The sequence below is a fragment of the Vipera berus genome, assembly GCF_964194415.1.
Source record: "Vipera berus genome assembly, chromosome: 1".
Taxonomy (NCBI): Eukaryota; Metazoa; Chordata; class Lepidosauria; order Squamata; family Viperidae; genus Vipera; species Vipera berus.
Window position 1 is genome coordinate 140379791 of NC_138202.1, and position 21462 is coordinate 140401252.

The 21462-nt window shown below is 36.5% G+C and overlaps 1 protein-coding gene across 1 annotated transcript in view; it reads right to left on the reverse strand.

The window, feature by feature from the left end:
* Positions 1-21122, reverse strand: part of VWDE (von Willebrand factor D and EGF domains) — a gene marked incomplete at its 5' end in the record, with an annotated part of 228776 nt that extends 207654 nt beyond the window's left edge. Inside the window, 5 exons of the mRNA XM_081339263.1 lie at positions 3774-3898; positions 5472-5528; positions 8270-8498; positions 20207-20391; positions 21104-21122. Of these exons, the coding sequence (XP_081195389.1) occupies positions 3774-3898; positions 5472-5528; positions 8270-8498; positions 20207-20391; positions 21104-21122 (615 nt within the window). The remainder of the gene's footprint in view (positions 1-3773; positions 3899-5471; positions 5529-8269; positions 8499-20206; positions 20392-21103) is intronic.
* Between the last annotated feature and the right edge of the window lie 340 nt (positions 21123-21462).

Consider the following 21462-nt stretch of genomic DNA (forward strand, 5'->3'; position numbering starts at 1 on the left):
GACTGTGTGGTTGAATATTTTATTCCTAAAGCTTCTCAATAAAATAAAATCCTTCTTCTCCCTAAATTTTAACAGTATTAAAAGAGATTGGTTTATCTAAGCTAAACATATCACTGAGATCCAGAAGTACTAGGATGGGGAGAACAAAGACACCTATAGATATCTGGGGGATTGTTTCATGATGGAGTTTGACAATTTGGCAATGTGTTGCAGCGTTAATTTTTCTGTGGGCCTTGCTGTATAGTCATGATAGAAAAAAAAAATAGAATTGCATTCTTATTAGAGTGGTGGGGGTTGTTTGGGCAGCAATCCCTTGTAGATAAACTTGACAGGTTCACATGATTTGTTAGAATAATAATTGGAAAAGGCAGTTTAAGCCATTAAGCCCAACTGTCAGGACAGGAATCTAAACTAAGTATCCATAACACACATTCAGCCTCTGCATGAGGCAAGAAGGAATGTGTCATGCTTGTTAATGAAGGTTCCCCACCCCACCCCCAACATTCAAGTTGGAATCTGTCTACCAAGTTTCCATGTCCACCATTCTGACAGAGAATTTTAATTCTGACACTCTGATATAGACTGCCTGGAGTCCTCTCCTGAAAGGCAAACCTTTCTAGTTCCTTCAGGCTGTCTTTATAATACTTGGTTTCTATTCCTTTAATTATTGTTGTTCTTCATACATATACATGGGAATGGTTCCGGTAGCAACTCACAGAGGAACATATGATGGGGAAACCAGGCATAGACAATTATAGGAGAAGGTGAATAAGTATCTAGTTCTTGTCTCATTTTCTGTCTGTCATATACATGTAGAATAATTCTATGTGGAATAAGCTCACCCATCTTCAAATTATATCCTTGCCCTCCTTGGATGGTATGTAGGGCTATAAATGGCATAGATACAGGGTTATGAATGCTTGGGGCTGATGTGTCCTGTCCTTTAGATATTATTTCTTGATCCAGTCATCCTATATGGTTATTAGCCAGTTTCTAACCTACAGTTTCTTGAGAAGGATTTGGAGAAGGCCCTTCAGAGGCTCTTGGATGTGATCAATTATCTGCATTGCTTTAGTTGTATTTCAGGCCTGACATGGGACTGAAAGTGCATCGATCATTCTTGTAGCAGGACTAATAGGGTGGTGATGTACTCCCTCTACGGGCATACCTTACCCAACATTTATGTCTTCCTTGAGCTATATGCAAGGATTGAGGACTGAATAGAGTTTTGCAAGTGATTCCACTCTTTCCTGAGCCAGTGATTCTGATTAGTTGTTGGGAGACAAGAGGTAGAACCCCTGAGCACACCACTTTTTCATCCTTCAGGGAACTGGTAAAGATTTTCTTTAGGATATCCAGATTTTAATTTTGAATATTTTCTTGCCTTCTCCTTCAGACATTCAACAATGTGTGTGTGTGTGTGTGTGTGCACGTGCGTGAGTGCGTATGTGTATTGTGGGGGAGAGAATAATATTGTACTCCATGTTAGGTAATTTCTGTTATTGAAAAGAACAAATAAAGCTTATCAGAGGAGAGAGAGGGATTTTTAGCATAATAAGGTTTAGACCGAGCTATCTATAATGATTACAGCAAGTCAAAATAATTAGAATTGGAAATAATGCTTGATTCAGAGAGGTTAGTTTCAAAGTTTGTTTTCATTCCAGCAATCCATATCTCTTGCTATGGAATTTCACTGTGAAAATTCATTTTGAAAAAGATCAGAACTCTTTCTGAAAGCAATATTTAATACATCAGGAATTATTGTACTGCAGTTAACAGAATTAAAAATGTGGGAAAGGGAAATCTCTCTTTTCCTTCATAGTGGAAGCATCTCAAATAATTGCCTTTCTTTCTAATCTATCTACAGAGATAAATCACTATGTAATTTTGTACAAGGAGTTTTTCAGTATTTGTGGGAAGAGTTGCCATCATAATTGAAAATATTGTAACTCATCAGCAAGATGGCCAATGCCAATGACAAACTAAAAGGCAATTTTACATAAGCCTTTTTTAAAATGCACGCTATTTCATGGCATGAACTTCCAAACTGCTGTGCAGAGCAAAAAATGACCAGTTTTTCTTTTTTTAGCACATCCTGCTTTCTTAGTATTACCCACTGCGCACATACTACCTGCTGCAATTTACAGATGGCTGTCCCTCCAGGTATAGAATGACCTCTGTCAATATCATCTAAATAGATCTTGGGATTGCTACAATTTCAAATCAGATGGAATGGGCTATCTTGAGCATTTACCCAAGAGAAAATAGCATATTACAGATTTATTTATTAAAGCTGCAGTAGTTTTGCTAGCATTTGGCTGTCAACAGAGCTCAAATAGCATAACTGTATAAAGTTGTGAATTTTCTAAATATTATGGGGAAATGGTATTGGCTATTTACAAATATGCAAACAAAAGTTCAAACTCTTTGGACTAGTAAAACTCAAAGGCTCTGGTTAAGGGATGAACATCTTGATACTTGATATTGGGTGTGAACAATATTACTAATGAAAATTTAAATGAATGGAAAATAGTTCAGATGTGTCAATCATATGGGAACAGAATGTTAATTTTAAGTGCCCTGTTTTTCCCCCTGCAGCTTTTGAGAAATAAGTTGTGCAGAAAAGTATGGAGGTATTTGGAAATTATATTGTACAATGACAAAATTGGCTGTCACAATTAGTGACTCTGGATGCCATCATTTAAAGTACCCACCATAGAAAGGCTGATTTGGATGGATCTTAATCTTAGCTGACCACTGAAGAAGGTCAAGTAGGATATCACAAAACTCTGTCAGTTCTGATATTACATCAATCACATTTGTATAGTTGGTAGAAATTAAAAGGCAGCAAAAAACCCTCATACTTCACTTGTGTACACATATACATCTTGCTTTACGGAATTCAATTACCGGTACTTTGCATGCAATATTTTGTAAACCTTACGGAAATTGATAAAATGCCAGTTTTATCTCAAAATTGTAGAAAGGGAATGATAGGAGAAAGGCAACCTTGTCTATCAGGATATAAGAAAGATTCAAATTTATTTATGAACTACCTTGCTAAAAAACTGAGCGTCATATTTGGATTTTCTTTTCTAGCTCTTTTTAACTGAATAGACAGAGTAAGTGACAGAATAAATGACATGGTTCCTCAAGTGTGAATAAGGGACAATTAAGAACTAAGAGCTTCCAAATATTTTCCCCAGATGAAAAATCTGAAGAAAGTATGATAGGCTAGCAGAGGAATATGAGACCAATTTTAGTTTTTCAAGCCAAAACCAGGGCCAAAATTATATATAGCATCCTCTCTTTTAGGAGTTTCTTTTGTTTCTTATCTGTAGTGATCTGAGACCCCAGAACTATTTGTGTTTTTATTAAGTTTTATTTTCACTTAAATGGAAAGAATTGTGCTGTAGGTATTTGGCTCAGGTTGACCAAACTGTGCACTGTTATTACAGTGCTGTAAGAGGCCAGAGTTATTTTTATTGAAAATGATATATTATTACCTATTACCTGTTTTAAAAGATGTAATGCTATGCAGTACAACAAAAACATTTTTTGATAAATGAACTAGATTGCTTTATACAGTAGTTCTAAACTTAATAAAATGTACTCGATCCTATTATATTAAAATACATTGCTTCTTGAACACCATGTTTTACTTCTAGGCCAAATTCAGGCTCGAAGATATGACAGTTAATAAGAACTTTAAAAAAGAAGTACAAAATGATTGTCTTCCTTGACCTGGTCTTCTGAGTTCAAGAAAGCTTTACCGTATCTCCCAATCTGAAATTAATTCCATCCATCTCCACATAGGAGAATGTCTGCACAGTTGTGTCATGATGAAGCTGTTCTTTCACATTGGATGTAGAAAGTCGTGACCAGATCACTGTATAGCCTATAGCCCAATTTGAAGTTAGACTGCCGAAAGTGCATTTTAGGTAGACCTGGGACCCCAAAAGCTCAGGAGTAACAACTGGGTGTAAAACTGGGAAGAAAAGCAGACTGTTATATAATGTACATGAATTAAAAAATAAATAATTCAACACAGTTAAAATTATAAATGAGTCAGCACTGTAGAACTGAAAAAAAGACATATAAAGCCCCATGGTTTCTGAATGAAAATTATACATTTATACTATGTTATACTATGAGAACTGAAGAAACCTCCTGGAAGAAACCTCCTGGATGAGAAGTGAAATATCTTAAAGAAAAATGAGAAAGTCCAGTTGCCATTAAAATAAAAGCACCTTTGAGACAACCGTGATCCAGATGAATCAGAACTTCCATAGATGTTTATACTATGCAATTTTTGCAGACAGGTGAAGACTGAACAGTTGCAAGTTGTAACCAAACTGAGTAGTTCAAAGCAACAAGGTAGTAAAAATAATTAGCAAAGCATTTCCAATGGTTGCAAACAAAAGAGGGGGTTGCTTAGTAATCTCTCAATATCAACAGGAGAGTACTAAAAAAAATATCCCTACTCAGTTTGAATCACAGTCATGTCCTCAAGGCTGGAGGTCATCAAACCCACAGGAGATTCTGAAATTGAAAAACTGAAGGCACTTCTCGTATGGGATCCCATAATCAACCTTTTGAATTATCTTAGTCCAAGGATGAAGACTGCAATTAAGTGATAGCCCAAAGTTAGATGAACACCCTGCTGTAACCTGTAGATTTTTTTCTGCCACAAGGATTTCTAGGTCTCAGAAATATTCATGAATTCTTTACATTTAAAAACAGCAAAGAATAGGGATGCACTTAACAGCTCTCTCAGTCCTGACGAGGTCTTAATTCCCAAACTTCAAAGCGTCAGAAATCATAATATGTGAAAGTCCTTCAACTATCATAATAATCAAATCTGGAGGAACGTTAAAAAAACACCTTTCTCTCCACTAAATAAATTTCTGACCATTCAGCTATAAAACTGGATATAAAACATAGTTTTGCTGTTATTGGCATTCTTTTTTTATTATTTTTAAAGTATTTATTTATATGCCACTTGTTTAAAAAACAACTCTGGGTGACACATTAAAATGGTCATAAAAACATCCATATCAAACCAAACAAAAGATACTGGCAGTCAAGGGCACCAATCAATATACTGCAATGCCCCTTAGAGATGGACTCTACACCCTGGTTTAATACCCAAATGTATTAAAATACAATACAAGTTGATCTTCAGTACCTTACAAATAGCCCTGGCAACAGATAAACATTGGTTGCCAAGACTGCATATTTGCCACAAATAAGCATAAGAATTAAGCATAATAAACCAGTGTTTGTTTATGTAACTCTTAGCTTCATTCCCACCCTACATATAAGCTTTGGATAGTTTCCTAATTTCCAAAAGTTCCTTTGGAAATATGCAAGGAGAAGGATCACCAATGTGAATGTGGAACAATGCATGCATTGGTTCTGCAGATAAAAGGTAATTCATATACTGTGTGCAGTTCATGTTTTTAAATTACCTTGAATTATGTCTTCTGATTCAGTCCTTTTGGGATCAAAAGAGTTGAGCTGTGATTCTTCAGCAATGAAGGAAATAAATCAATTAACATGGCATTGTGAACTGGTGAAGCAGGTTCTAAGAGTTTGCTGATACTTCACTGGACATATTTTGACTTATTGATCTGATAGCTTTTACAATTTTCAAGGATTCTCAGTAAGAAATATGTACCTCAGCATTTCAGTTCTGAAAAGCAGAAGTGGCTTGCTTCTTCTGGAGATTGGGAAATAAGTTTTTACAGCATTATGCATTTTGCAAAGAAACATTTATGTGCAAATATACACATGACTATGCAAAATCAATCCTGTCTATCCGTCCATCCATCCATCCATTTTTCAAATATTTGGGTGAAATGGGACAACTCACCACAGCCAACTCACCACAGCCAACTAACTATGGAACAATTTAACAATTCAATTGAATCATTTAAAATAACAAAGAAAATCATTAATTTTTTGTAATCACATTTCATTTTGTTCCTCCTTTTGCATCCTTTCTTTAATGATTCTATTTTCCCATTTCTTTGATATCATGTAACTTTTGTACCACAGCAAATTGTCAGGTGGCACATTGTCCTGCGGTGACTTGGCCACAGCAAGTTGGCTATGGTGAGTTGGCTGTGGCAAGTTGTCATAGACCCTATCCAGGGATGGACCAGCTCTCAGTTATCTGTTCCTTCATTATTTCCATATACATATATTATTAAATAAACTGACCCTAATGAAAATTTGAAAAAAAATGAAGTCAACAGCAACACCAAAATAAAAACAAATTCAAAAATAATTTTGATAGTTTTTCCAATGTGCATTGTTTCATCATATATTACAAAAAGTACTACATTTATTTTGTTCCCTGTCCCAATCCAAAATTCTGTTCCTTACCACAAAAGTCTAAATCAGAGCTCCCCAACCTTTCTGGCTTGGTGGCCTGGAAGGAAGGGGAAGAGGAGAGAAATGAGCATGCGTGAGGCCCACACATGCATGGGCAAATGGGCATGCACACAGTGGCAGCACTAGCATGTTTACAAGTAGGCTGTGCATACCCACAGTGGTGTGCTGGCAGCCATGTGCACACATAAATGGACTGCTGGTGCCTACATAAATGGGCCATTGGCACCTGCACACCTGCGCAAATGGGTTGCTGGTGCCAGTGTGCAAGTGGGCTGCATGCATCTGTGGTGACGTGGTGGCTCCCACGCACATGCACAAATGGGCCGCTAATGCCCACGATGCTGGTGGCAGTTCTAGCACCCCCACGCTTGTGCAAATGGGACCTCTAGCACCTGCGTGGCAGCTCTACCATGAAGGGGGGCTCACCAGCTATTCCTGCGGCCCAGTGGCTAACAGGTCACAGCCTGGTACCAGGCCACGGACCATAGATTGGGGACCCCTGGTCTAAATTACATCTTCTAATATCAAGAACGTTTATATCAATATAAATACAGGAAAATATTTTGTGTAGCAACATCTCAATTATCTAATAATTTGAATAGAGAGATTGCCTGTCCAAGGTCCTTTTAATGCAGATAGTAAAAACATTTTAAACATTGTTTTGTCTTTTAATTATTTTATTAGCTTCACTCTCCTGGAAATTTTAAAGGGTTCTTGGGGTAACTCACTACTGAAATTAATAAAGAAAAGTTAAAGAGGTTTAGTAGTACTGAGATCGGTGCCATCTATGTGCTTTGCAAAATGTGAAAACACAGTTTCTTGCCTTCTTACAATATAAAGTCTGATGCAGAAAAGTCAGAAGAAGAAGGGAAAGAGATAAGTATGCTTCAAAGTTAAACTGAGTTACAGAAGGCATGGAAGTCAGGAGATTATGCCAAAATCTTGACAGAAAAGGGCATTTTTGAGGAGAGACTTGAACTGAAAAAGAAGTGGCATCACTCAAGTGTTCTGAGAGACAATTTCAAGCACAAAGGGCAATCAAGGAGAAAAAAAAGTTATTTGAGTAGACAAGAAACTACATACATTCATAAATATTATATTGTAGCTGTCCACACCAAGAAGGTAGCAAAGATTTACCAATAGAGTGCTTTCGATAATGACTGGATATGGAATAAAAAGCTATCTACTCAACAAACAGATTTTCTTTGTGTGAATTCCTTGAGATTTAAGTTGTTCTGCCAAATTCACCTACTGCTACTGATTCTTCTGAGAAAGACTCATTTGTATTATCCTGTAGAAGTGATGGATTTCAAAGGGCGTAACAGACTCAGTGAGGAATTGGTATCTGCCATTCCTTCTCTTTCCTAAATACAAAATAGAATATCTTTTCTCTGCAGGGGTAGAAATTCCTGATCAAAGTAATTTAAAAAAATGTCAGCCAAAAGTTATTGTCTTTTGCCTTTACTTAGAACAGCTTTCAAAGGAACTTGTTCATTTCCAACAACTATTTCAGTGTTAGACGCCCATTTAGTAACAAAAACAATACAAAATGTTCACATACATTATTTTTGCTCTTTAAGTCAAACATGGAAACAAAAAATTGTGCACAAAGTGTCACTGCACTAAATTTTCCTTGGTAACACACTGCGTATTAAAATCTGCCAAAGTTATAACAACTATTCTATGAAAACAGTCTGGGCAGCGGCTGATTTATTACTTGCATGGTGTGCAACTTACAGAAAGATGCTTGACTTGCTAGGTCACCAAGGTGTGTACAGCAATAACAAGACCTTTGAATGTGCAGCAAAAGGAATACGTAGAATACATAGAATACAGTATAAGCGATAAATGTGGAGTTCATGAAACTCACCTTCTGCACAGTAGCCCATACACCCTTGAGTAGGTTGCAGGAGATAAACAAGGAACTCCCCACAATGTCTAACTGAGATGGGGATTTGGAAGAGGCAACAGTCTTTGGTGCTTCCAGAAAAGAATTGCCAAGTTGCGCAGGCAGTCAGTGCTTTTCTCTCTCCAGGACGTGGGAGAGAATCTGACTGAAGGGAGAGCCAGATTGGGGCTTGTGTTCCACATTTGTTCATCTGTGGAAAAAGAGTATTTAAAATTCAGGAGTAGAGCACTTAAACAGTATACTTCTTCCAATGAGTTGCGGAAGCAGGCAAGACAGAAGGGGCTGACCTCCAAAGGACATTCCCTTGTCATGTTTGACCAGTGATTCAGCTTTTGCCAGTTAGGTTCAAGCAAAACTTGGATCTAGGGTGGTTTAGCTCTAGCAACATCAGAATGGAATTCTGCTTAGGAGCCCAGTTCAGTCAGTTAACAATGAAGAAACTCTTCTGTTTATCAAAGCCAATCATGTCCTCTCTTCAGTAAACTCTATACATGTTCCGAAACAACAGCAACAATATGAAGAAACCTTTAATGCAGAAACACTTTTAAACCACAAAAAGGCGCACTTATCAAGCCTGTTCTACATTGCTCTGACATTTCAACACTTTACTAATGCAATATACAGTTGCCTTGACTATAACATTGTTTCAGTGTTGTAAAACTGTATTATTTCTTTTAGTGAGCAAGTATTACTTGTCTTAAATTAGACACTAAAAATTCTGTATATAAAATATTGTAAATGATTCCAGCCATACTCTAGAGACAACACTAAACTAATTTTAAATGCTTTGCAGCTTGTTACCATAATGGAAGATGGCTACTGCTCTAGGTTTTTCCCTCTTTATTTATAGAACACATTTACTCTTATTTTTTGCCTTTTAAAATGATAATCTAAACCATGTTTTCTATGATCCCAGATTAGCTGCCCTGTCCTTTATTCATTTAGCTTCTCATCAATATCAGAATCAATGATAAAATATTATATAAGATTAATGGGATTTCTCAGTTGTTTGCTGTGGGCAACAGCAACAGCTCAGGAAAAGATTTGGGAAAAATGGATTAAAATTTCTTCTCAAATAATGAATATTACTATTACTCCCTATAGCTATGACTGACATTGGTTAAAGATTATTTTAACCTTATATACTGAAAGTTTCTGCAACAGCTAGAAACTTGCATTTTTTGGAGGAAAAGGACAGGAATCCAAAATCAAAATTATGTAAGATAATTTTGCTATGTTCAAATCTATCCTCAGCTGCAGTAGCACATTGGATGACTCTGGGCTCTATTCTTCATTTTTTCAGCCCAGCTTACTTCACAGAATTGTTGTGTGGGGGAAAAAATGTGTGTTGTCTTGAGCTCCTGGAGAAAATGTGGGTTATACAAGCCATGATTAAGTACCCCTTAGCTTGCTTTGATATGTAAATCCTGCCTCTGTGATGTTTCCTGTCTTCATGAATGCCATCTCATTGGAATCTATGCTGCTATTTGAAAGAAAAATGTTCTGTAAGATCCACACAGCAAATTTTTACCATATCTATTTTACTGCTGTAATCAGTTACACTTGCTGACTTCTGAGGCATTCAGTCTCTGTGAATAATAATCTTACACTAGGAAAGAAGATTCTATTGTTTGATGAATATTTCTTCTCAAAAGATGTATTGAAAGTTTCAAATGAGCTTGAAAAAAAACCCTGACTAATGGGTTAAAAAAGAAGGGTAAAAAAATTCTAGCACAAAGTGGCCTTCTCAGAACAAAATATACACATGAAAACAGATGTAAGTGGCTCATTTTCAGCTTTCAAAAACTGATTATCAAATATTTCTAGAGTTAACAGTTATCATTGCAACTGTAAATGTAAAATGATGCACAACTACAATGAAAACAATGAATTTGAGTTCTGTGTAATGTTTGAAAAAAATATAACAGAAATTATCTTTTATTTGTGCAATTTTACTGGAGTTCTTAAGGAATTGCAGCAGCTCTTTTGTAGAGAAAAAAAAGGCTCTTGTATATGACAACAGGGTTGAACTGGGGTCTCCTGTAAGTTATGTTTGCTTCACTGTAGTTCTGTCAGCTAAATGGCACACCAAGAAAGACAAACATTAGTTCATACACACACTGAAAGGCTCCCTGTGCACCGAGAATAACGAGTTAGGCAAAATAAATTAATATCTAACAATTTGACATGGTAAATTAATTTCTTGTTATGGCCTTGTTTGAAAAGCAAACCTTTTGTTTGAAGTTGATGATACTGTAATATTTATTTTAATGGGAAATGGCAAATTAGGGAATGTCGTTTAAGATTCACAGAGCATTACTGTGGAAGAGTTTTAGGTCATGAAATATAAACCTTCTCAATATGCTTCATCCATTTGCTCTTGGTGCTGTTGCTATTTAAATATGTCTTTCCTTTTTTTGCATTTGTTCATATCAGTGTGGGGCTTTTGCTATAATGATCCCTCCACTTAAAAATCCCACACCCCTTTCCAGAGGGAACAATGTGGTGACCCTGCTGTGGTCTGTTTTAATGGAATGCACATAACATGCATTATGTGCCAAAGGAACTTGAGGTGGTCTAGAATACAAAAACAATTAATTTAATTTAACAATTAACAATTCATGTTCTCTGTATGCATCTTCTTACAAGTTTGTACTTTCTAGCGCTGAGTGGTGTAATCATCCAGGAAGGGATGGAGGGATGGAAAATGTTCTAATCCTTGATTCGATCCAGTCTGATCCTTGCCTGCCACCTGAGTAGTCTTCTTGCTCCAGGAAAAACATTGTGTAACTCTGGCCCAGAAAATGCTGTATTTGTATAGGTAGTTACAACCATAATTGTGACTAGAACTTCTGTCCCTAAGCGATGTGGCCTTTAATGATTTTTTTTTTGCCATGGTAGTTGCGTGAATATGGCTCCCCCAACTGGCTTTACATATTGGAATCCCTTTAGGAAAGTTGCACAGGACTGCAACTGTTGTAAACACATGCTGGTTGACAAGGGCTTAAATTTTGATTACGTGACTGCAGGGATGCTGCGAGGATCATAAGTGTGACGACCAGACATAAGTCACTTTTATCAGCACCGTTGTAACTTTGAACGGTCATTAAATGAATGGCCATAAACTGAGGGTTACCTGTATGCAGACTGTTAAGTCGTGGGCTCTGGTGAGCAGGAATGAAGACACACAGCTGAGTACAGGGAAACTCATTCTTTTATTCAAGCTGGAACTGTACTAGGACTTGGGGCGCACCCCACCACAATATATAGCCAAACCCTATGGTAGCAACCAATCAGATTGAACCCGTGCTTGCCGCCCAAGGTTGACCAATTGCAGGACCGGAGACGTCCTGTCTGGGTTGCTGGAGAGCCATTAACTCTCCAGCAACGCACGTGGTGTGATACCAAAAGCCCAGTACATAACACAGACGATACATACAGTTCTGCTTTTACTCCCAAATGCTCTAGTCAGGACTACCTTTGAAGAGAGTCTAGAAGCTTTTATTAGTTCAGAAACGTCATTAGCTTTTATTTCGATTGTTTACCTCCTGGCTTTTGGTCTGCCTCTTTATTTTCTCACGTTTTAAGCTTTTGAGAATTTTTTTTTTACTTATGCTGCTTTTTTTTAAAATCCAAATCAAATTCTTTTTTTTTAAAGGCAAGCAAAGAATAAAAAGGGTTTTAATACCTCACTTGGTAAAAGTTCACCACTTTTAGTGTCATCATTTTGTTTTCCTGATTAAGTTTCAGGAAAGTGCATCAGCTATATCTCTGGCAATCAAATATGTGATTCTGTTAAATGAAGAATGCATTTCGTACTGATTTTTGAGGGCTTCTTTAAATATATATTCAACCCGTTGCATTAAAATCAGTGGAATTTTCAAGTGTTCATCATTACTTAGACCATGTTCTAAGTAAAAATAGATAGAAAATTGAATCGACTATTCTAAAGTATCAGACTGGTCTGCGGCTGTAGTTTCCCCATTTCTAGTCAAAAGGTTAACCTGTTCCTCTTAATATAAAGCAGTGAGCAATTTAAAGATTTAAATGGGAAAGGCAATCATACTCTGTTATACAAGGGAATTAGCTACACAAAAGCTATAGTAGGACTACCTGATCTGAGCTGCATAACTCCGGATGGCCACTAAATACAGCAAAATAGCAATATATATTTACTGGACATCTTGGGTTCTGCATCTCAAATCTGGTAATTTAAGCTAACTATAGGCAGTCCTCAACTTATGACCATAACTGAGCCCAAAATTGATCTTGCTAAGTGAGATATTTGTTAAGTGAGTTTTGCCCTATTTTACGACCTTCCTTGCCACGCTTGTTAAGAGAATCACTGCAGCTGATAAATGAGTAACCCGGTAGTTCAGTCGATCTGGCTTCCCCGCTGACTTTGCTTGTCAGAAAGTCGCAAAAGGTGATCACGTGACTCAGGGAACAGAGCAAAGCCCATAAATAGGAACCAGTTGCCAAGCATCTGAATTTTGATCACATGATCATGGGGACGCTGCAAAGGTCACAAGTGTGAAAAACAGTCATAAGTCACTTTTTTCAGTGCCGTTGTAGCTTTGAATGATCACTAAATGAACTGTTGTAAGTCAAGGACTACCTGTAACAATTTTGTTTAACAAAGACTTTGTTGGAGCATTCTCTCTCCAGAGATCAGCAGGGTCCAACTCTGCTGGCCTATTGTGAGACACTAAAGACCTAGTCCTGGACCTGGTATCCTAAGTGTACAAAAGCTGTACTAATACACTGTACTAGGTGTATTAAAAAGCTGTAATCCTAGTGATATTAGTGTTGTTGACTGTAGTTTTTCTTGACTGCTATGGATTTTAATTTTTGCATTTAATTTTTGCATCTGTGCTATTGTTGATATTCTGTTTGTTCTTGTTTGCCACCCCGAGTCCCTTGTTGCAATGGGTGGCTTTACAAATCAGTTACATAAAAAAAAATGTTTAATTAGAAGCTAACATGTAATTAGCTAAAATTCAGCTAAAATATTTTAATGGAATTTAAAATCCCATTGTCAAGCCTATTTCTCACTGTTCATTTTCATATTTTGCTGATATTCTTAATCTAGGCAGCATTACTGTGGGATAGATATATACCACTCATACTTAATCTATCCAATTATTTGATGGACAAATATCACATTTAAAAAAAAAGTGGAAGAGCTGCCCATTTCAATTAAATGATAAACATTCTAGCACTATTCTACTACATTTGAGTTATTTATTTTATCCTGTTTATTCAGGATTTAGATAATCAAATAACTTATAGGCTACCGCTGATTGAATATTCACGGATTGAGTATTCCTAATCATATGGGGAGAAATCATGCTCTGGTTTATTTATGGTCTGCGTAGATACTGTATGTTATTAAATGTAAGTAAATTTCATGTGTGAATCTCTCACATTTATTTTACTGGTTGATGGTTACAGGCTGTTTAGAGCCTCACATATTAAAGCACAGTAGTGGCCCACACGCCTAACGGCATGCAAATCATATAACAAAATCAAACATAGTGGTGGCATATTCAGGGCAAGTGCATCTGAGATTCCTTTCATCTCAGCATGTCTGGCTTAGTTCAGTCCAACCCTTGTTTTGCAACTGTCTTTTTATTGTTATTGTTATTGTTATTTTTATTGTTATTTTTTATTCTCTACATACATATGTTAGTTTTTCAAACAGCATGCGAGCTGGGTTCATAACATGCTAATACATACAGTATACAAATTCTACTCTTTGCTTCTCTCTTCCAACCATTTATAAAATAGATTCCAGCTTTTATAGTATTCTGTTTCTTCTTTGTCTTTTAGTCTCATAGTTAATCTGTCCATCTCTGTGCATTCCTGCATTCCAATATCTTCTTTATTACCTCTTCTTCTGACGGTATTTGTTCATTTTTGCAGCATTGCGCATAACCTATTCTTGCTGCAGTTACAATATGTAAAACCAAGTATAAATTTTGTTTGTTAGTCTTTTCTGGTACTATACCTAATAAAAAAATTCAGGATTAAATGCTACATGTTCTCCTAATATTTTTTCTAGCCAAGCATGTATTTTTTTTCCAATAAGCCTTTACTTTATCACATGTCCACCAAATATGATAATATGTACCTAAGTTATGTTTACATTTCCAACATTTCCAACATCAGAGGTCTTACCAGTGTATAAGGAGCAAAATGAAAAAGGCCAGCATATAGCAGAATTTAATATGTGGCTAAAGGAGTGGTGTAAAGGAGAAGGCTTTGGTTATATTAGTCACGATGTCTGTAGCTGGTCCAATGAAAAAATGTACAAAAAGAGATGGTCTGCATCCATCCAAGAAAGGGACTGAGTTACTTGGCAATAAATTCACAGCTTTTCTGGAGGAATATTTAAACTAAGCAATGGGGAAAGTGAGTCAATTGATACAGAACATCACTGTCCCTGGCAATCTAAGAAAATAGGGGAACTCAGGCACCACATAAGTTATGTAGCAAGTAAACACAGGGTCAGTCATAAAGGACTCAAATGTCTATACACCAATGCGCAGAGTATGACCAGTAAGCAGGGTGAATTAGAAATTCAGGTAAATGAGGGCGGATATGATATTGTTGCAATTACAGAAACATGGTGGGACCCACAAATGGAACACACAGCTAGAGGGATTTAAATTATTTAAAAGAAACAGACTAAACAAAAGAGGAGGTGGAGTTGCTCTATATATAAGAAATAACTTTATCTCTACAGAAATAGAGCACAACAATGAAGAAAACTGTAAACATGAATGCATTTGGGTCAATATAAAAGAGGAAAAAAATGACATTACCATAGGTGTATACTATAGGCCACCCAACCAAGCAGAGGAAATAGATGAACTTTTTGCTAGTCAGCTAACTAAGGTATGTAGGAAGCACATCACAATAGTAATGGGGGACTTTAATTACCCTGATATCAACTGGGAGACAAACTCTGCATCAAGTGGAAGATCTAACAGATTCCTGACAAACCTAGCAGACAACTTTCTCTCCCAAAAAGTAGAGAAGGGAACTAGGGGATTAGCCATATTGGATTTAATTCTCACTAACAGAGATGAAATGATAGAAAGTGTCGAAGCCACAGGAACCTTGGGGGGAAGAGATTATGCAATATTGGAATTCAACATTCTGGAAGCACAAGCAATAGAAAACAGCCAAACTAGAGTCTTGGACTATAAAAGAGCTAATTTCAATAAACTTAGAGACCTTGGGAAGAATTCCATGGATGAGAATCCTCAAGGGGAAAACAACTCAAGAAGCTTGGGAAATTTTGAAAAGTGAGATAATAAAGGCCCAGTCTAGCACAATACCAACAAAGAAGAAAAATAACAGCTCTCAAAAGAAACCAGCATGGCTGCATAAAGAACTCTCTGATAAACTGAAAGATAAAAAGGACAAGTATAAGAAGTGGAAAGAGGGGCACATAACTAAAGCAGAATATCAGCAAACAGCCCGTGCCTGCAAAGATGAAGTGAGGGAAGCTAAGGCTCAAAATAAACTAAGGCTTGCGACCAAAGTCAAAAATAACAATAAAAGCTTCTTTCAACATATAAGAAACAAGAAAAAAGTTAAGGAAATGATTGGTCCATTAGTGGGGGAAAGTGGCAAGAAGGTGACAAGCAACAGGGAGAAAGCAGAACTATTTAACTCATTTTTTTGCATCTGTCTTTGCACAAAGGGAAAAAAACAGTCCAACCTACCCAAACCAGTGCCATAAAAAACAGAATAGAAATGCAAGTTAAGATAGGCAAGAAAATGGTAAGTGAGCACCTGTCCAGCCTAGACAAGTTCAAATCACCAGGACCAGATGGATTATACCCCAAGGTTCTCAAGGAACTGGCAGACGTGATCTCAGAACCACTGAACTATATTTTTCAAAGATCCTGGAGCACTGGGGAACTACCAGAGGACTGGAAGAGAACTGATGTAGTTCCCATCTTCAAAAAAGGGAAAAAAATAGATCCTGGAAACTACAGACCTATCAGCCTGACCTCAATACCTGGGAAGATTCTGGAAAAGATAATCAAACAACAAATCAGCAAGCACCTTGATGCAAACAAAGTTATCACTAAAAGCCAACATGGGTTTGTCAAAAACAGATCATGCCAGATAAATCTTATTGCATTCTTTGACCAAGTGGCAAAATTAATAGACCAAAGGAATGCTGTAGGTATAATTTACTTGGACTTCAGTAATGCATTTGACAAAGTAGATCACAACCTACTACTTGATAAGATAGAAAAATGTGGGTTAGATAGCATCACCACCAGATTGATTCATAGCTGGCTGACAGGCCATACTCAGCATGTGGTCCTCAATGGAACTGCATCTACATGGAAGGAAGTGTGTAGTGGGGTGCCCCAGGGCTCTGTTCTGGGCCCAGTGCTCTTCAACATCTTCATCAATGATTTGGATGAGGGGATAGATTGGGAACTCATCAAATTTGCAGATGACACCAAGCTGGCAGGAATAGCCAATACTCCAGAAGATAGGCTTAAGATACAGGAGGATCTGGACAGACTCGAACACTGGGCGCTATCTAACAAAATGAAATTCAATGGTGAAAAAAGTAAGGTTCTACATTTAGGCAGGAAAAATCAAATGCACAGGTATAGTATAGGTGGTACCTTGCTCAATAGTAGTAACTGTGAGAGAGATCTCGAAGTCCCAGTGGACAATCACTTAAATATGAGCCAGCAGTGTGCTGCAGCTGCCAAAAAAGCCAACACAGTGCTAGGCTGCATTAACAGAGGGATAGAATCAAGATCACGTGAAGTACTAATACCACTTTACAATACACCTTGAATACTGCATCCAGTTTTGGTCATCACGATGTAAAAAAGATGTTGAGACTCTAGAAAGAGTACAGAGAAGAGCAACAAAGATGATTGGGGGCCTGGAAGCTAAAACATATAGGGAACGGTTGCTGGAATTGGCTATGTGTAGTTTAACGAAGAGAAGGGTGAGTGGTGACATGTTAGCAGTGTTCCAATATCTCAGGGGCTGCCACAAAGAAGAGGGAGTCAAGCTATTCTCCAAAGCACCTGAAAGCAGGACAAGAAGCAATGGATGGAAACTAGTCAAGGAGAAAAGCAACCTAGAACTAAGGAGAAACTTCCTGACAGTTAGAACAATCAACCAGTGGAACAACCTGCCTCCAGAAGTGGTGAATGCTCCAACACTGGAAGTTTTAAAGAAGAGACTGGCCAGCCATTTGTCTGAAATGGTATAGGGTTTCCTGCCTGAGCAGGGGGTTGGACTAGATGACCTCCTAGGTCCCTTCCAACTTATTATTATCAAAATGTAATTAATTGAAAAGTAAACAATATATCAGTTTTGGCATCACATGTCCTGAGCATATGACATATTGGTTAATGTATGTTTCAATATATTTCATTCATTTAGTTTTCCTGTAAATGTTAGTGAAATCATGATCATGATCATCATCATTTCAGCCATTGTCTATCCACTTTAGGATGAAGGCCTTTTCCACATGTTTCCAACCAATACATTTCTGAGCTTCCTTTTGCCATTTGGGCCCTCAATACTTGTTGATGTAATTATCCATCTTGTTTTAGGTCTCTTTTGTGGATGCTTTTTATCAAGTGTGATCCATTCTATGACTGCCTTGGTCCACCTGCCATCAGTGCTTCTTGCTATGTGACCAGCCCATTTCCATTTCAATTCCTAGTTCATATTAATTCATATTAATGAAGAGCCTTGGTGGAGCAGTGGGCTAATGCCTCCTTAAGTAACACCAGCTGCCTGCAATTAGTGCAGGTTCGCATCCCACCAGGCTCAAGGTTGACTCAGCCTTCCATCCTTCCGAGGTAGGTAAAATGAGGACCCAGATTGTTGGGGGCAATTAAGCTGACTTTGTAATAATGCCGCTTGGGGTGTGTGTGAAAGCCCTAATAAGCAGGCATATACATAGAATGAAGGCTACTGCTAAGCTTGTAAGCTGCCCTGAGTCTTCGGAGAAGGGCGAGATATAAATGGAATTAAAATAAATAAATAAAAAATATTGAAATATGAGGTTGCAAAGCTTGAAAAGGCTTGAAAACCTACGGCAGATTTCACATCTGGAGCAGTTTGATTAATATAATTTAAATGAGATGTTATTAACTCTGCTGCATATGTTTGGTTCAGCTCTAATGGATTTATCATTATTTAGTTAAGTAGCAATTAGCAACTAAAATGCATACATTTTTTTCTGATAACACAGAGATCCTAATGCCATTGCACCACAAGGTATTTCTGAATGAAGAAAGATTTCTTAATAGTAGGAGTGAAACAATGACTGCAATCACACTGACTTTAATATAGTCACTGAGGAAGTTTCAGTAGAAAAATAAATGATATGAAATATTTATAAACATAAAACAATCATGAATATATCAGAGATCATATATATGTCATGAGTAAGCAAGCTTATATACATGTTCTTATGACGTATCTGAAATCATACAAAGCCCAGTTCATATGGTATATCTGTAAATTTGTATATGTAATATTCAAATAAGTGGAAACCCATCTGGATCACATAGTAGCCTATATATCATGTTGCAAAGAATCATAACAGGAATCACAGTTAGTAAATATACTGCTCAAAAAAATAAAGGGAATACAAGATAAGACATCCTACTATTAAGTACAGTACATTGTGTTGTTTAAGTGTTCCCTTTGTTTTTTTGAGCAGTATATATAAAACACTTTTTACTCACCAGCAGTGCTTCAGTTTACTAACAAAATGTGTTCTTTGTTAATCATAGGGATAATTGATTAGCTATACCATGAAATTCATTAGTCATGGGATATACACACAGTCAACAAATTGATAGTGTTAATCAGGCCATTTTGATCTTTTCTAGAAGGAAGCTATTAAGTGTTAGATTAAAATTTACGTATTTCTGAGGTCACAAGAGCTACGCAGATTGTTCCAAATTCAGACTGACTACTTTTTAAATAAGCTTTGTTTTATTTTTTTAAAATCAGAACTTCCTTATCTCAGTTTGAATCCTATTTTAATGTTGTGGTTTAAATGAAGACATTTTTTAAGTGAGGTGGTGCTTTGAATTAGAAAGTTATTATTTTTTTGAATTACAAAGTTATCTATAAAAGAAGCAAAGTAATATATTATTTATTTTGAATCAAGAACTTATCCATCAAAGAACTAAAACCTCAAAGGTATTATAACCTTTAAGTCACTGATCAGAGCTGCTGAAGATTTTCTGTCAAGCAAATGCCCAGTATATTTTGAGTTACCTACTTTCCCAGCAGCAGATAATGCATTATTTAAAAACTTCCTGTAAAAAAAATGGAAATAAAAAATAGGTTCTTGAATTGCTTCACACTTGCCACTTAATCCAATCACATATTTCATATGACTCAAAACATGTCAGCAATGGGTTTGAGCTATAATACAGTAGACGTGTTGAACTATTAATAATATTTCAGCCTGTGAGATGAAGTTTTTGAGCTTCAGAAAGCATGAGGTGAATTCATTTGCATATAAAAAGAAATAAATTTGATTAGATCTGTATATCAAGCTGTTCCCTGGATGAGGAAATTCCTTTGTGCTCCTAATCATACATTGTTCTCTTTTAATGTACCGTACCTACTAATTAAGATAGAAGAATGCATCTGAGGCAAGATGGTGCCACTCAAGTACTCAAAAAAATCCTTCTCCAGCCTGATGCTTATCACCACAGAAATCCTAAATATTGTAGGAGAGGATTAAGGATTCTGGGAGTTGATGGACATGTTTGTAGGGCTGCAAGCTCAAATCTTTGGGAGAACCTGGGTTTATGAAAGACTTATTGAGAGAGCACATTTAATTCCATTTCATTTTATCTCACTTACTTCGATACACCTAGTTGGCATTTCTGCAGGCTTGTTTTCAATCATGAAGCGGTACCAGCCTTGTGGAAGGGAATGATCACAAATCATGTCCTGAATGGCTTTTTCCTGCAATTCCAGAGAATCAAAATTGATGCTACGATAGGTATGATGGAGAATACGGTGTCCTTCTGGAAGGCATTCTGGAGCTAAGGGCAGAAAAGGAAGAGAATAGAAGTATCATAACTGTCAATAAGAATCAATACACTGATTGTATCTATAGCTTTACGCTCACTTATTAAATCACAGGTCAGTATGAATGAGTGTTTGCACAGAGCGTTTTGATATCTGTCTATAGACTATTTCTAGAAGCAAAATGACATATTACCTTTACTAAACAGAATGAGCTGAATATATATATATGTAAATGTATATACATATGCATATGTGTGTATATATATATATATATATATATATATATATATATATATATATATATATATATATATATATATATATATATATATATATATGTTTATGTGTGTGTGTATGTATGTGTGAGTGTGTGTGTGTGTGTGTGTGTGTATGTATATATATATATATATATTCGTATTCCAAAATAGGGATGACTGAGAATTTCATTCAGTTTGATTTTTTACAAAGAAATTTCCAATGGGTATATGTTTCTTCTTTCAGGGAATAGGAAGAAAAGGTGATTTATTTTCTTTTAATGAATATATGAATTGAAGGGGAGAAACAAAAATGAAAGATGAATCCATCTTAACAGCTTGGAGGACCTGAATCTAGCACTTCAAGTAGAGCCACTCTTTAATTTTTTAAAATAAGTTTCATTCAGAACAGAAAATATAAATACTTTTCAAAGGCAAGACAAAGTCTGTAAAATTTTCAGTTATGACATGCCAGGAATTTGAACCTCCATAGTTATTAGGGTTCTCTATGAGTCTGACTCTACTTTCATTCTACAATTATTTCTCAAACTAATCTGGGGTCTCTCTGGGGTCCAATGTGACAGCTTTGCTTGCAGGGCCCATGAGGCATGTCAGCCACCACTTTCTATCAGCTTGTACCAATAAAAAAAATCTCAAAACAGTGAAAAGTTCTAGAGAATGAAGAAAACAAACAAATATTTTTCAAAGGGCAATAAAAGTTTGTAAATGGAAGATTCCATTGTATTAGGATAGTTAAGATCTTGAACTAGGACCACTTTGTGTTACTGTGTGATTTTTGGCTAGTCACTTTCTCTCAGCTTTTAGCTCCCG